The 16,162-nt window shown below is 33.9% G+C and overlaps 1 protein-coding gene across 3 annotated transcripts in view; it reads left to right on the top strand.

The window, feature by feature from the left end:
• The window catches only part of LOC126914964 (paired box protein Pax-6-like), a 142,068-nt gene that overhangs the window by 121,681 nt on the left and 4,225 nt on the right, over positions 1 to 16,162 (top strand). For 2 of the 3 annotated variants that reach the window (XM_050719278.1, XM_050719279.1), the window contains exons 7-9: positions 9,942 to 10,201; positions 12,837 to 13,150; positions 13,964 to 14,274. In XM_050719278.1, coding sequence (XP_050575235.1) covers positions 9,942 to 10,201; positions 12,837 to 13,150; positions 13,964 to 14,274 — 885 coding nt within the window. The remainder of the gene's footprint in view (positions 1 to 9,941; positions 10,202 to 12,836; positions 13,151 to 13,963; positions 14,275 to 16,162) is intronic. The other variant, XM_050719280.1, reaches the window with a different exon arrangement.

Genomic DNA, 16,162 nt, shown 5'->3' with positions numbered 1-16,162 from the left:
CGAGCAGCGTTTGATTCTACTTTGGAAACCTTCGTTATTTCCCAAAATACTCATAGAGGGTTCGAGTCTGTCACGTATACGATAGATTGGATTTCTACTTAAAAGCACCACTTCGTTCTCTCGAAACACTTATGGAGGCTTCGCATCTAATAGTCAATCAATGTTCGAATCTACTTCCGATGCGCTTGAGCCCATCGCTAGTATAGGAAGCTTAAAGAGAGAGAGACGGAAAGAGTGACAGAGCGAGGGTCGATCGCTATCGTCCCGCGGGCGCAGGATAGGAATCCAACGTATAATCCGCTTCGGTCTAATGCCTAATCCCACGGACAAATTTATTGGATTCTCGGTCCTTAATGCCGAATATATGCGCGTGGAGAAGTTTCGAGTTGGAAACACTCGCGGTGAAAACGTACCCCTTGGATTAGGGGTTGGAATTCGTTCGAACAATTACTGTACCGAGTATATTAATGCCTTAAATGTTGTGACGTTACTTATGAGGTTGGTTGTCTTCTTAATGTTATCTCGTAATGTCTAAGAGAGTCGAAGTATATTATTATAGTTGTTTGAGAAAGTTGGATTAGGTAGGTTTTCGTTTGGTGGTATTTGTTTGGGGGTAAAAATTATATTGTGACGTTTATTATGAAAATTCGTAAAGCTTTAAATTACGTATTAGATAGTGTTTGAAAATATTATTGTAATGTACAGAATGAAAATTGTAAAGTTTTAAGTCATTTACTATGAATAAACTTGTGTCACCAAGAAAATGGAAATAGTGAAAATTAATTGATGCAATTAATATTTACAGCTGCGTTTATCATATCTTTCTATTTTTAAATTAAAATTTTTACATTAAAATGGTCACTTGTACAAAACCGTATAGCAAAGCAAAACTATTTAGCATTTATTTTCGTAACTTCATAATCCTAAAAGGACAACGGCTTCGACTTGTTGTAAGCTCTATAAAAATATTCAGATTGGTTTCAAACTTTACTGAAATAATCATATAATATTCGTGTTTCTTCGCGACGCTAATGAAATCTCAAAAATATATTAAGAAATATAATATATTCGTGAAAGATTCTTACAATAGCTATTCAAATACTTTCGTGGGCCATTATACATAGAATTGACGAATTATCGATTAGAACAGAAATTTTATTAATTGTTTTATGTTAAATATAACGATACAACAATATAAGAGTAATTTTAACTATAAAAAATACGATTATTAATTATAAATAAAATACGATCGTGAACGTCGCGTAGGTAAAATATAGTAAATTTTATCGTATATGTAAAAATTTTGTTTATCGTCGATTTGAGAGCTATGTTTGAATTCTACTTTTATTTTATGTTCACCGTGAATGTATTTAACACATATAATTTTAGTTGCACAATTTGTTTCATACATTACAAAATTATACATCTAAAACCTTACGTATCTATACCGTTTTGTACTGGTTTCCCATTCGAGAATATATCGTTTAACTATCATCCCTCTCATTCTCTCTCCGTCTAGAAACCTTCCCTTGATGCAACCCTCCTCCCCTCTATCCAACCATTCCATTCTTTCGCCGGTCCGGTCGGTGAATGGCCGTTACTAACGCATCATGGCCGGCTATTGTCACTGACTGGCTTTTCTAGTCGATTTCAAAATGATAATCGCGACGTAACGCGTCGGGGGGTACGAGGTGTCATGCTGGAACGAGTGGCCCAATGTGCGTAATCTTTTTTTATTTTCCCTGACGGATACCACCCCTCGACACAGGATTCACCTATGGCGTGTCGAGACTGCGGGGTTGGCTACCGAATGCCAAAAACGTGTAGAGAAGGAAAAAAGGAGGGGAAAAGGTAGAGGGGTAATAAAAATGTGCGAGCAGGAAGGGACGTGGTTGGTATTACGCGTTATTAGCCGACCCTTAATACCCTGGCTGTTTTTGCTGAATTTTCGGGCCCGAGGCTGGTGACTTCGGCTTCGCTTCGATGAACACCGCAGAATAATCCTGCTAACATCTGTATCATTGGTAGCTATTCGAACATTCGATGCGCAGGGAGCGGTGCATCTGGTCCCCGTGCCCCTTGTTACTCCTTCGACGATATATAGCGTGATATTTCAGCTATTTACACTGATAAATTTATTTTAAACGTGTAAGAAGTATCAGTTTCTGTTGATTCCATGGAATTTTGTATTTATTCATTGTTATCGCAACGCGTAAAATACCATAAAAGTACCATTTCATACACGATTGGTAGCGTGCGTAGCGCATACAAATATCAGTTTATAAATACTTCTTCCTTCATTTGACACTGGCAATATCCGACTACGTTGTGTTAATACGAAATACTACTTTTGTTAACTCTTTTCTCCTTGACGATAAATTAAATTTTTTCTGCAGATCATCTTTACGAAACCGTTAGTCGACAATTTCCAATCTGAAAATCTTAGATCCGGATTCCCCGAAAAGTTGAGTGTTTGATAGTGTTTCTACGATATAAGTATTCCCGTAAATTACGTCCAATCTTTGACAAACCTAATTTTATGACAAATATTAATAGATATTTCTATCATTGCGTTAATTACATTAATATTATTAGTGCGTAGCTACAGTTATTAATTTTTAAAGAAAAACATAAAGAAACTATGTGAAAGCGGAATATCTTTAATAAAGTACATGATCTATCAAATCCTGAAATACCCTACGAAATATTGATTTCTGAAACGTGGCACTCTAATACTTTCTCACGCGGAATGTTCCGAAAGATTGATAAGACTAAAAGAAAATATATGTAAACTCCCTAGAGTTCATGTAGGATAGGGATTCTTTTTGTTTTACGGGTAGCACGACAGGCTGTGTTTCACGGACAGAGCGATCTTCTTTTGTTTTACGGACGACCATTTTAAGAAGCACGTTTTTCCCGAACGGACGGACAGAGAGTTACATTAGAGACAGACAAGGTTACGGAATAGTTATTTAAGATTTTAAAGACCGAAGAAGAAAGATCGGTAGCTCAGGACGTTGAAAATCGATTCTCGATTTTCAGGTAAACATTGTACCAAAGACTTGTTATTTCCCGTTTATATAATTATCGTTATTTATCGTTATAGACGTATATTAATTGTTGTTTATTTTTGTCTATATTATTGTGTCTATATTTATTGTCTATATTTATTATTATCTAATTACTTCGTAATAAAAACTCGATTTTCAGACTACAGAATCGATCCCTGAATTATCCCAAGATTTACAATCTTACATGTATAATTGTATTTGAAAAAAGATAAAAAAATATATATAAAGAATATATAATTGTATTTGAATGTTTCGTGCAATTTTGATACATCGTTGCGCTTATAAAGAAAGCGAAGTCATAGGAAAATAGACACTGCTATAACTTTCCTCTTAACAGCATTTTTCTATCGTTTAACAAATTTAATATTATAAGCCAACCGAATTGCGTAACGCAACCTGTATCCGTATAATACCAACAAGAATACAATTTTATATCCCAACATTCCCAATTCTCGCAGAGAAATCCTCAAAATAGTCAAACATCCTTACGAAAGCATAGAGTCGACAATTTGCGTGTATGCGACGGAGGAGAAGTCTGAAGAATAATGAGAGCTCGTAAAGCTGTAGATTTCTACGGTCTCGTTCGCGAGACCGTTAAAACATCGTCGCTAACTCGAGAATCGAGAAACTCGAGCTATAAAGTCACGCAGCCAGTCCAGAGCAGTATCGGTGAAAAGAAAAAGCTGGCTGGGTAATGGCCGCGAGCACACGAGTGGCGAACGGCATTATTAACGCCGATAATGGTCGTCGGTGCACTTAGCTAAACGTCGCCACTTCGCCCCTGGAATTTTTCTATCGTACTCGAACGAACCACGGCTGCTACAATGGCAACCACGAATATGCCACTCGTGGCTAGTGTACAGTTTATTATTTCTCGTAACACGAGAAGTCCTCGAGAAGATTGGAAATGCGTGAACGATCATCAGAAGAGCTGGATGGAAGGGTGTAACGACAAAGGAACTATTTTTCTCTATGGTCTGAGGTTGAAGTTCTGTATGGTACCGTACGCGTGCCTTTCCGCTTCTTCGAGAGACTCTTCGGAATTTAGGAGACAAAAAGAAACCATTTCTGGCAGGATCGGGCATTATTGAAATCAATTTTTATTTCGTTTCAGACATACCATTCTTCTTTTATATTTCGATTTTTAGTCTTACCTAAATATTTTTTAATACAGTGCCTTTCTTTTCGAGTATTTTCCTACCTATTTGTGTTTTTACGCTATTTAATATTACTTATATCTTATCTTTTAGATACTATTTTAAAACCCATAAAATTCACAAATACATGAAACCTGCATCCGAAAGTTCGCAGAAACCCACTTCTCGTTGCTTAACCACGCCTAAACAGCAACAATTACCCGACAAAGAAGCCAAACGACACAAGACTAACCCAAGCGTATTAAAAACGTTTCGACGAAACAACCGCGCCACTTCCAAATAACGTTTGCCACTTTACCAATCATTGACCATCGATCAATTCCATAATGAAAAGGACCTCCCGTTCAACCATCAAAATCCCACACATTGAACCGATTTAAATATAACAATTGGTCACGAGCGAGTTACGTATCGTTGAAACTATAGTTATTGTTACGTAAAAGCGATCAAAGTAGCATTGTTTCGATTAAAAATCGATCAGCTGTTGAAAAATCGACGATTATAGGCACACGAAGAGCAATAATCAGGACCGAACACTTTTCGTTTGAAATGGATAAAATTATTTCTTGTATTTTTAGCATCAAATATAACAAATACGTAATTTCGACTGTTTAATCATAAGCAACAGATATTAAAATAATATGTACCGGAATTTAAATAGTATAGAAATAATGTTAAGTGGTGTGAAAATACAAAAATACAAATTATGTTACAGACGATAAAGTTTAAAATGTGAAATTTATGGCATTGTATTTTAACTAGAAGGGTTAAATATATAAAGATGTAAATGTACAAAGTATAAAATTACATTTTTCCACTTTTCGTAATCGTTTCATACCAAGTGAGATATTTTCTATCATAAAAGGATCAGTCTTTTGTAATTTCGCAAGAGATGTCGGGGAAAAAACGAAAAGATCGCAACAGATGTTGGAAGCGAGAGGAGAATGTATCGTTGGAGGGGAATCCCTTCTAGCCATTCAGTTTCTCTTACTCTTACTCTCGTCCTTGGTCTTTCGCCCCAACCAAATCTCTCATATCGTCGTTCAACGTATTATCCACCAACCCGAGTTCAAGCTCGCTCAAGCGCGATGGCCGACTTCATTTTCACGTTTCTGCTAAAGCATCGGCATTCTTTTAATTTTAATACTATGTACATATTATTTTTGAAAATTCGCAAATATTAATATTAACGCAAAACTTTACGAAAGTAAATTAACACATTCAAGATTATAATACCTCATTGATAATATTTCAAATATATTATACATATAGTGGTATTTTCAAATAAACTTTAGATGTTAAATTATTATATACGTACTATATACTTAATGAGTTTTAAATTATTAATCGAAAAAGATGAAAAATAACAAAAATTTATTTCTATTGAATTTGTGTTAAATTATTTGTATTATATGTATCACAAATTTGCTATAATAATGAATATGTATATATAATGCATGTAAATATGCGTATATAAGGTGTTTTGAAAGCTTAATGGTAACGTAATATAATCTCTCGATGTTGAATGACTTAAGTAATTGGAAACAATTTTTTCGTGACTAACAAACAAAACATCTAAAGTCAATATAATCTTAAAATTGAATTTGCTTGTGATATTATGCGATTTTTCTTTATTAATAGTAGTCGCTAAAATTATGTGGTATAATTTGCTTACATATTACAAATGTAATAAATATATCTACACGGAAAAGAAGTTTGGCACGTTTTACTTTGAAATATATGTTCAGATTCATCTTAGATGAGTGATTTATTTCGAGATTGTTTTCACTAAAACTAACTTTGAATGTTAATTTTTCAAATTGCTTCAACTTCGATTGTTTTCAGCTTTTATATTTGCTTTGCACTATCAATAATAATTGGTCATCAGCGACCAATAGTAATTTATATTAACATTTGAAGGGAAAATAATAATAATTTGTATTAATATTTAAAATGTCGTAGGATATTTGAATTTTCTGCTTTCTTTTGTGTATGCAAATTGTTCATCGATTTCTCATAAATATATTTTCCTCTTTTTTCTTTCTTTTCTAGTTTGATATATGTAGTGTTCCTTTTCTCCATACATTCTGTTCGCTGTTAAATGTAGAATAAATGCAAGTTTTTGTTAAATACTTGCAATAAAAAGAAATAATAGTCGGAATTTGCATCGACGCTTAATGAAAAATAATATGTATAAACTAAAATACAAGAATCTCCATTAAATACATCAATGACAAAAACTTACTTTAAAAAGCAATCTTACGAAAACGACCATACATTAAAAAGGAAGAATAAGACCAACGAAACGAAACTTAAAATTCGCAAAAGTAAACGCAAAATAGCCTGAAAAAAGAGAAAAGAGCGTAGAAAAATCGAAAGAAACAATCAGTGGAACAAAAACGAGAAAAACTAGGGCAAACGAAGTGTAAACTGTGAGAGGTGGAAAAAACGACGAAGAGAAGAGGAGAGAGGAGAGAAGGGAGAACGACAGGCGAAAAGTAGAACTAACCGGAGGCGGAAGCTACAGACAACGAGCGAAGGATGGAAGACGAAAGAAGCAAGAGGAAGAGGAAGTTCCACATTGTTCTGGATTCTACATCCTGTAGTGGAAACTTGGTGTAACAGCCCTCCGATTCCACGAGAAGTTTAGTACTAGAAACGTGGCTCCCTGCCAGCTTCCACGATGAACCTTAACCGCATCCATGAAAGGGGAGACTACGGATTATCTCTCGAGTTCTCTCACTTCCTCGACGATATCATTATGAAAACCATCGTCCTTCTTAGGCAAATGGTAATACATCACTAAACTGTAGATTTTTTTTATATTTATAGGAAATTTGAAGGTGCAGAAATATATAAAATGCACGTAATGGACAAAAATATATAAAATATTTATCGTATAATATTTGTTATAATATTTAATAGATAAATAATAAGGTAGAGAAGAAATGAACGTTTCTGTCGATGATTTTGAAAGGAAGATAACACGTTTGTTAATGCGTTTAGTTTGAGTATGAGAAATCGGTAAAGAACTGTATTTTGAATTTTGTAACCTTTTCATTTATAAAATAAATTATGCGGCCAAAATTGTATTTATTAAATTCAATTAAATACAATTTATTCGATGGTGAATTTAAAATAAAAATAGAATTCAATATTTCAAGCATAGCACTCAAATTTACTATATCTTTACCATATCTCTCCTATACGGTCTTTATAATCATACTAACTAAAAGTGCTCTTAATCTGTTACAACATAGAACAGTTACTAAAATTCCAGCTTTAACCAATAATTCATCAACTTTACATATGATTTCACATAGTCATTTTTTTATGATTATATGTAGTAACTAATAAGTTAAAAATTTCAAATTAAAGTAGAATGTAGAATAGAATCTTCCAATAGACGTATTAAAGCGATTATAATATTTATTATTAATTCTAAGATAAAACGTATTAATACGTCTTTGGCCAACAATGAATCAGCATCTGCCTAATCCACGGTACAAAACGATACAGCAGACTCCCAAAATAAGCGAAGAAAGACCTAACTCAGACAGTAAGTGTCGGAAAAGAAGCGGCAAGGCTCGACGGAAACGGGTAGCTCGACCCTATCGAGAAGTTGTTATCAGGTTTCCATTAACGCGTCGAAGACTCCAAAGCAAAGACTCCAAAGTGAAGATTATCGTCCCAAGAAGTGAAACAAAGAAGAGACTACGACGAAGGTGAAAATTAAAGCAAGAAGGTGAAAGATAGAAGCCAGAGATAAAAAGGGGAAGCAAAAAGAATAGCAGAACTGGAAGAGTAAAGGGAAGAAGAAGAAGACAGAGAGAGAGAGAGAGAGAGAGAGAAGATGGCACTTTGCACGGATGACAGAGGCGTATCGTGCAAGGGAGAACAGGGACACTGGCGTCGGGACGCTCGGCGTCTTATCGTGCGTCCCTCTTTCCCTAGCCAGCCATTCCACCAGCTCCCCCACCCTCCCCCCAGTGCAACCCCCAGGCAGTTCTCGTCGTCGAGCCAAAACCCAGTGACGCCTCGACGCGCTCACCCAGAAACCGACGATAAGGTTCGCCCAGCAACGCCTCCTTTCCCTCGAATCCTCCCCCTCGCGTTTCTACATGCACGTATACATGCACGAGACCGTGCACGCACGTGGATATTTATATAAGAAAACTGACGAAGGCCTCTGTCGACGACCCTCGAAAAAGAAGGAACGAAGAGGGAGAGGGTCAGTAAAAACTCGCGACGTTGTATGAGATCGATAGGGTTTGGGGATCGATTTAGAGAGGATTTCGCATAATTCGCGATTATCTTTTTACCAGGGAAGTTGAACATTTTAATATGGAGAAATATACCTACATAGAAACTAGATTGGAAGTGTTATCAGATTATTATAAATTATTAGTATTAGTAATTAATCCACTGCATCGTTATTAATAGTAAATATATTTATAATGTATAAACCATCTAATATAAACCTTCTTTGGAGTGGGAGACAAATAGCGATGAATTTTATTTTTAAATTTTCCAATTCAACATTGAACCTAATTTTCTCTGGAAATCTATTTTAAATCGATTAATTATATAAATTATTAGTATGATTCACGTTTGAAAGTAAAGTTATAGGTATTTTTAAGTTAAGTTTAATAATTCTAAATCGTTGATGAAATTTTTTAATTTTTTAATCCTTTTCGAATAACATGTCATGGAAAGTAAAATTACAATTATACAAGAATCAATGGATATAAAATTTTAATCAAAATGAACACCATTGGTTCCAATTATTTTACATCAGTGAATAACTCCGTAATACGTTTGCTGTCTCATTTGTGCTTTTATATAATTTATAATATATGTATTCGGCTTGAAATGGAACACTTTATGCGGATAACCTTTAAAAAACATACGTGTAACGAAAGGACCAACAATTATAAACCAATAAATTATTATAATAAACCTTTACGTACATATTTTAACAGGGAACTATAATACGAATAATTAATTGCTACAATAATTTCTTCTTACCATCTGGATATATTCAATTATTAACAATTGCGAGTTAATCTCAAAACTTCGATATCGTATATTGTTAATTCATAAATTCCCCTCTTCTGCTAATTATCCCATTAGATATAGAAATACAACATTTACTATATCTAAATATCTCTTTTCATGTCTAATTGTTTAATTTATATTATTTTAATTGTCCCTTTGCCAATTGAAAACGCTTTTATTCAGGTAATCTGAATATTATACTAGGTATATCTGTCAATAAAATAACAGATAGATCGATAACTTATTGAAAAATGAAGGAACATAATATGTATATCACTAATCCAACTTAAAATCACAATTGTAAAATGAACATTTTAATATTTGATAGGAATTCGTAACAAAACAAACTTTTGTAACCGCCCAATACAATATCAACAGTGACTCGCAAAAGTATTTTCACATATATCATAAAAAACATTTATATACATGTATATTGTACGTGTTACGTAAAACATTTAGAACTGTAATGAGACACGATTGTCGTGATTATACTGGTTTCTCAACCAATCTGAGAATGTACATATATAGAAATTGCAAGACGTTTGCTGCAGACGTATATGCATTTAGTAAAAGATTGATATACCGCATAAACAGCCATCTTAAATGTATAATAAATGTTAAAAGTTAACTCATAAATTGTTAACTTTTTTTATAGTTGCAGAACTGGAGGGTGGTGCACATTCGGACGAAACGAACAGTGGAGGTGACAACAGCAACGCCGGAAGTGTATCCGGAGGCACGGACGACGATCAGGCGCGTCTTCGTTTAAAAAGGAAGCTTCAAAGGAATCGTACAAGCTTCAGTAACGAGCAAATCGACGCTCTCGAGAAGGAATTTGAGAGAACGCATTATCCAGACGTTTTCGCCAGGGAAAGACTTGCTGGAAAGATTGGTCTACCGGAAGCTCGAATACAGGTGACTACATACATATATTCTTTAACTACATACAGTGACTCGCATTAATGTTCAGACACCACGATTTGCAGAACATTATTATTATAAACATTTATTTCTAATAATTAACTATTTATCTATATTTTAATATATTAAAACAAATATTGCAGTTGATAGAATCATATATTTTATCTAATATACATATTTTTTCTAAATGAGGAATAATAAACTAATAAATGTCCGAATATTGATGGGAGTCACAGTATATTAAATACTGGTTTTCAAGTATAATTGATTGCAATCATTTTTTTCTAACACCTTTATTGTTTATTATTCGTCTTCAAATTTCAAAGGTGAATCGCCTACCATTATAATATAAAGAATTTCTTTTAACGAAGCAACGAATTCTTCATCCCTTAATCGCTTACAATTAAACCTTTAAAATACTAAGTATAATATAGTTATCGCATAGTTACTTTATTACACAGCATGTGTACCTAATCATACACGCAAACACAACGCTATTAGTTATAAGTAGGAAACAAAATTCGAATGAAAATTTGTCCAGTTTCTTTTGTAAATCTCATTGTTTATATAATTTTTCAGTTTACGATCAATTTTAAACAAAATTAAAAAGAATAAACACTTGCATGATTTTAGTAATTGGAAATATAGAAAAATTGATACCAATCGTATTTATTGCTTTAGTAGTTGTAATACTAATTCTTATATGTCGATATCCTTAACACCTCATTGAAAATAATAGGTTTCTTCATCTAAAAACATCATACTTATAGTCTCTGACGAATTCTACATTAGTGATTCACTTGTTTGACAACTAATATAATTACCGAATAATCGCTATATATTTATATTTCTTGTGATAATCATTTCCCTATACTACTATTATATAAAGGAAAGAATATTATGCTTTTATAAACAAAACATACCTACTTACAAATTTTTACTTTTAGGAAGCAAAACTAATTTCGACTACCGTAATATTCATAATTGTTTTGTAACTTATATAAAAAACGAAACAACATATTTTATAATACCATATTAAAAATTAAATATCGGCACTACTAATATGTTAAAATTCCTAATGTATTTCAATTTGCAGGCTGTAAGACTATAAGCTCAGAAATCCTACATCTAATAGGCTATTGCGGAATCGGCTATCTTCCCCAATCATGTTTATTTGTTTACATTATTACTGTATGATTACAAACCGTCCCATTTCAATCAATTCCTCCGAATATCTCTGAAACTATTCATGACATCGGAAAATATTGCAAACAGAAATTAAATGGTTCCGAGGGTTTAATGTGAAGTAGTATCTCTGTAGGTAGAAACATACAGATCAACTTTATTTATTTTAATGAAACCATACATTTTTTAATACATCAATCGACCTATCTTGGTATTCTTTCTAAAAGGCAATTTATCTATTTATGTCGAAAAACTATTAGTTTTTACGATATATATATGTCGGGTTCGCATTATGATTAGGGTTAGGGCCGTGAAACGAATCTTCATTTGGATTAGACATTATTGTTATGCAGTAGAGGAGATATTTACTAGTGCAAATATGATTATTACAGAATTTGACAAGTAACGAGCTCATTATCACAAATCTCAAACAAATACAATCGAATTAAATGACGACAATTGCTTAATTACGTCTAGGGTAGAATCTATATTACAATGTTAAGGGATTTTTCCAAAGTTCCAAAGAGAAAGCTTCGGTGTCCTTTCATCTCCAACATATATATATTTCTCCCTTAATGTATTAAAAGATATATGGTTTCATTAAAAAAGATAAAGCTGTGTCGCAAGGTTGTTCTTGATAGTAGTTGTTTACTGACATTAAATTATGCCCACATCGGAGTCATTTAACTTTTGTTCAAAACATTTTTCGGTATCACGAATGATTTTAGAGATATTCGCAGCGATCAATTGAAAGGATATACTTTGTGTGCAATATGAAATATTTTTGGAGCAATTGTTTCGAGATGTCCACTTTGTGGGAAGTTCCGAAAACGTCTGACCGCTTTCTGTATTTAGTCAATATTCCAAATATCGATAAAAATTAAATTATTAAATATCGAAGAAGCGGTCATTTTCCCAATTTTTATGCACATTAGCTTTGGCGTTGCACACTGTGACTATTAAGTTCTTGTAACAATATGTTACAAAAATCTATGCAGAATAATTCACCACTTAGAATACACTTCCAAGAGGCATGGATCTACGTAACATAGAATTCTCATATATGTAGTAATTATTATAGTATTTACATACCAATTAATTAAATCCAAGTATAGCAGATTTCGTATCATTTAGTAGTACTCTCGTGTGACGAATATTTGATACTATGAGACTGAAACGTAGAACCTGATAACAAAACGCTTCATTGGAAAATAAGGATGTGTGCGAATACTTTTTGTAGCCGCAGTAAACCCCAAAGAATGCACTGTATATATCCAAAATTTCCAATTTGCCAATTCCCTACTATCGAGTTCGCGTCATCTTTAGAATATCGCGCAAAAAATATAAAACAGTAAAAAAATACTCCGGACGACCGAAATTAAGCGGAACCTGTAGCCTAGCGATTGACCTGTATCTTCGTCTGTCTTCTCGTTCACTAACTCAGGTGTGGTTTTCGAATCGGCGGGCGAAGTGGCGGCGCGAAGAGAAATTGCGCACGCAACGGAGGGACAACCCGCAACACCAGCAGTCACAACAGCAACAGCAACAGCAACAACAGTCGCAGCAGCAGCAACAACAGCAACAGCATGCCGGAGGTGTGAGTCTAGTTGGCGCTGGTCATCCAACACCGCCGCCAGCCTCGGGTATTTTGGCTAGTCAACCACCCCCGCAAGCACCGCCCTCTCCACCCAGGATACATCATGGTTTCGCGCCCACAGCCGTTTATCCAGGAATACCAAGCATGCCTGATTCATACAGGTGAGAATTAACATGATTTGCTAACGCATTCGCTGCCAGGTGTCGGTTCTGACGTAAGAACTTTAATTGGACGCTGCCTAATTAAATATTAATAATTTCCAAGAGGCCATAGCTAAACGCCGTAAATCGATTACTGTTTCAAAGTTGTTGATCGTTTGTTTATCGCTGAACAGACGAAAGTTTTATCTATTATTTGTCATCTGGTGTGATATAAAATAATTTGTTAAAAATCTGTAGGCCATCCAATGGTTTGCCCTATTCATTATAAATTGCATATAACTAGTTGTAAATACGAAAAGAGATAACCCGAGGACTTAAAAATGACGTAGAAACGTTAGAAAAGACGTCGCCGACTACGAACATGTCAAATAGAGTTCGATATTTAAATAATACAAAGCTTCCTAAACTTCTATAGGCCGAGACGCACTTTTAAAAACGGCAATTCTTTGCCACCCGCTTGGAGAAAAGAAAATATTATCTACACGTCCATATTCGATATCATTGTTAAAACTAAAATATATATATATTTGGAGAACCTTTCGGTTCAATGACAGACATATGTGACAAATGCAAATATTAGTATATATATTCATAGTAGACGAATTTCTATCATAATATAAAACATAATCTAGACATTGCATTATCAAATATTATATTATCAAAATTAACATATATAAATATACATATGCAATATATATGTGTATATTATATTACATCGTAATATTAATATTTTAAAATTAATATACATACATATATTTCAAACTACCAGATATCGTATTACCAAAATTAACATATTTTTGTAAAACCTATCAGCCCCATGACGTCGATGCCGAGTTTCACTATGTCCGGTGGAAGTCAGCAAAACCAGCACACTACCAGCAGCATGTCATCGTTATCAACGAGCGGTGGGATGGGCCCTATGGGCATGACCGTGGGCATGACGGTGGGACCGAGTCCCGGAGCGTGTCTTCAACAACGAGACAACGGATACTCGTGTGGTGTGGCTCGTCCACCGAGTTACGAGCCTCTTCATCTTGGATACGGGGCACGGCCCACGTGCAGCCCCACTCAACCATACCATACCGCGGGCCTGAACCAGTACAATCAAAACACCAGCTCCACCGGTGAGTGTCTACCGCACTCACTGCACTCGCTGCTTGCACTTTAGCCGATGGACTACCACGGATAACACGCTATTCAACCTCCCGGTAATGGATTATACTCGCTTCTGCGTTACCCAAGCTGTTTTTATCGTTACAGAACTCCATTTGCAATCTATACAGTGCATTCGGTCTAACGCGACACACGACTTTTCAACCATTTACGGCTATGTAACGAAATTTTTACGGAATGTAACGAAAGTTTTAAAACAACATAAGTTGAAAATCGTTTACTTTCAAAGCGAAACCAAGATAACCTCGGGTTTTATAAAAGGGACTACGTATGTTTTTTCTTATTATTAGATTGTCCGAAAAATTTCTTTCCTTTTATAAGATGATAATAGATGAACAACAATTTCTGTTTTATATTATTTTTTTGAATTAAGTATAATCCATTTTGTCATATTTCTATTATTATGTTCGTGCATAATTCAATAAACTGATATAAAACAAAAAACTGTGCGTGTATTATTTCCTTACAAAACGAAAGAAACTTTTCGGACAGCCTAATACATTGCAGTGGTTATTAAAACAAACTCAAGAAACATGTTACATGATATTTTTATCTGCAAAATGGAAATGGTAAATAATAACTTTTCGATGCATTTTATTTTTAACACATTGCCTGCCTGTGTGAAATTTCAGCTATATGGACCGCGTGAAAAGATACGTTTTTTAGTCGAAACTACATTCACTGGCACTTAAGGCTTAGAAATCCTTATCACTATCCTATTTAAAGATAAAACAGTTGCATAAATAGATTATGATTATTGCAAACTGGCTTATTTAAACTGGTTTAGATTACCGAATCTAAACAGTAAACATAAAACGTCGTTTGAAAGCGATTTTCAATTTATAACGTTTTAATGTAATAAAATAACTAAAAATTAAATATGAAGGAATCACACTTTATTTTAAAGCATGTTCAAAGTGCGTTACATGGCTGCAATAGTATCACCCTGTATATGTACTTATGAATATATATGAATGTTGTTGTCTCTGTTAGCCTCTAAATCAAGTTTGGGTGGCTTGGGCGGTTCTTAGATTAGAGAGTTTCATCATATGGTATTTCAAGTTTAATAATATGATTTTTCTGATTTTTCTGATTTTTGGAGGATTTTAAAGGGATACAATAACTTGAAAGATGATTCACTGTATTAATCTAAATAATCTATAAGATTTAATTTTGGTAATTATTCAGCAAAGGGCACACCTCGCCAATTTCGATGACCTTAAAATATGTTGTCAAGTGTAACATTCTGTACAAATTTTTCCTATACATGTAACTTCCGCTCAGCTTCAGTTTTCAAGTTATAAAGCAGTCTATGTTTAGAACTATATGTATTAATTAACAATTTGTTTTATATATTCTTATACTACAAACAATTTGTCAACGGCGGTAGATATATTTGTTAAGATTTTTGACAAATTGAAGATTAAAGTAAACTGCGACATTCCACGTATCAAACGATTCATCGAAAAATATTTCATGCTAACTTTGTCGGAACTACTTTACTACTTTAGTACAGCCTATAACCCATTCATTGTTCTTTATTCATTTATACAGTATTAAAAATGGTTGTTTTTCTTATAGATGAATTAGATAAGTTTAGTTTAAACTACACAAAACCATGGCGGACTACTCCAGAACGAAGTATAATCATAAAATTAATTTAATTGAAATTTTATTGAAACTTTTTGGGAATATCTTAGGAACTGTGACCATACGGTCATTATTATACATAATATACATATTATACAATGACATAATATACAGTATTATACATATCTATAGGAAAATGAAACGAGAACATTTCAAAATCATTGAAATCGGTGAGATGCACCCTTTACT

Source organism: Bombus affinis, chromosome 3, assembly GCF_024516045.1.
Source record: "Bombus affinis isolate iyBomAffi1 chromosome 3, iyBomAffi1.2, whole genome shotgun sequence".
NCBI lineage: Eukaryota > Metazoa > Arthropoda > Insecta > Hymenoptera > Apidae > Bombus > Bombus affinis.
The sequence above is the reverse complement of the archived record's forward strand: the minus strand, read 5'-3'. Positions and strand labels throughout refer to the sequence as shown.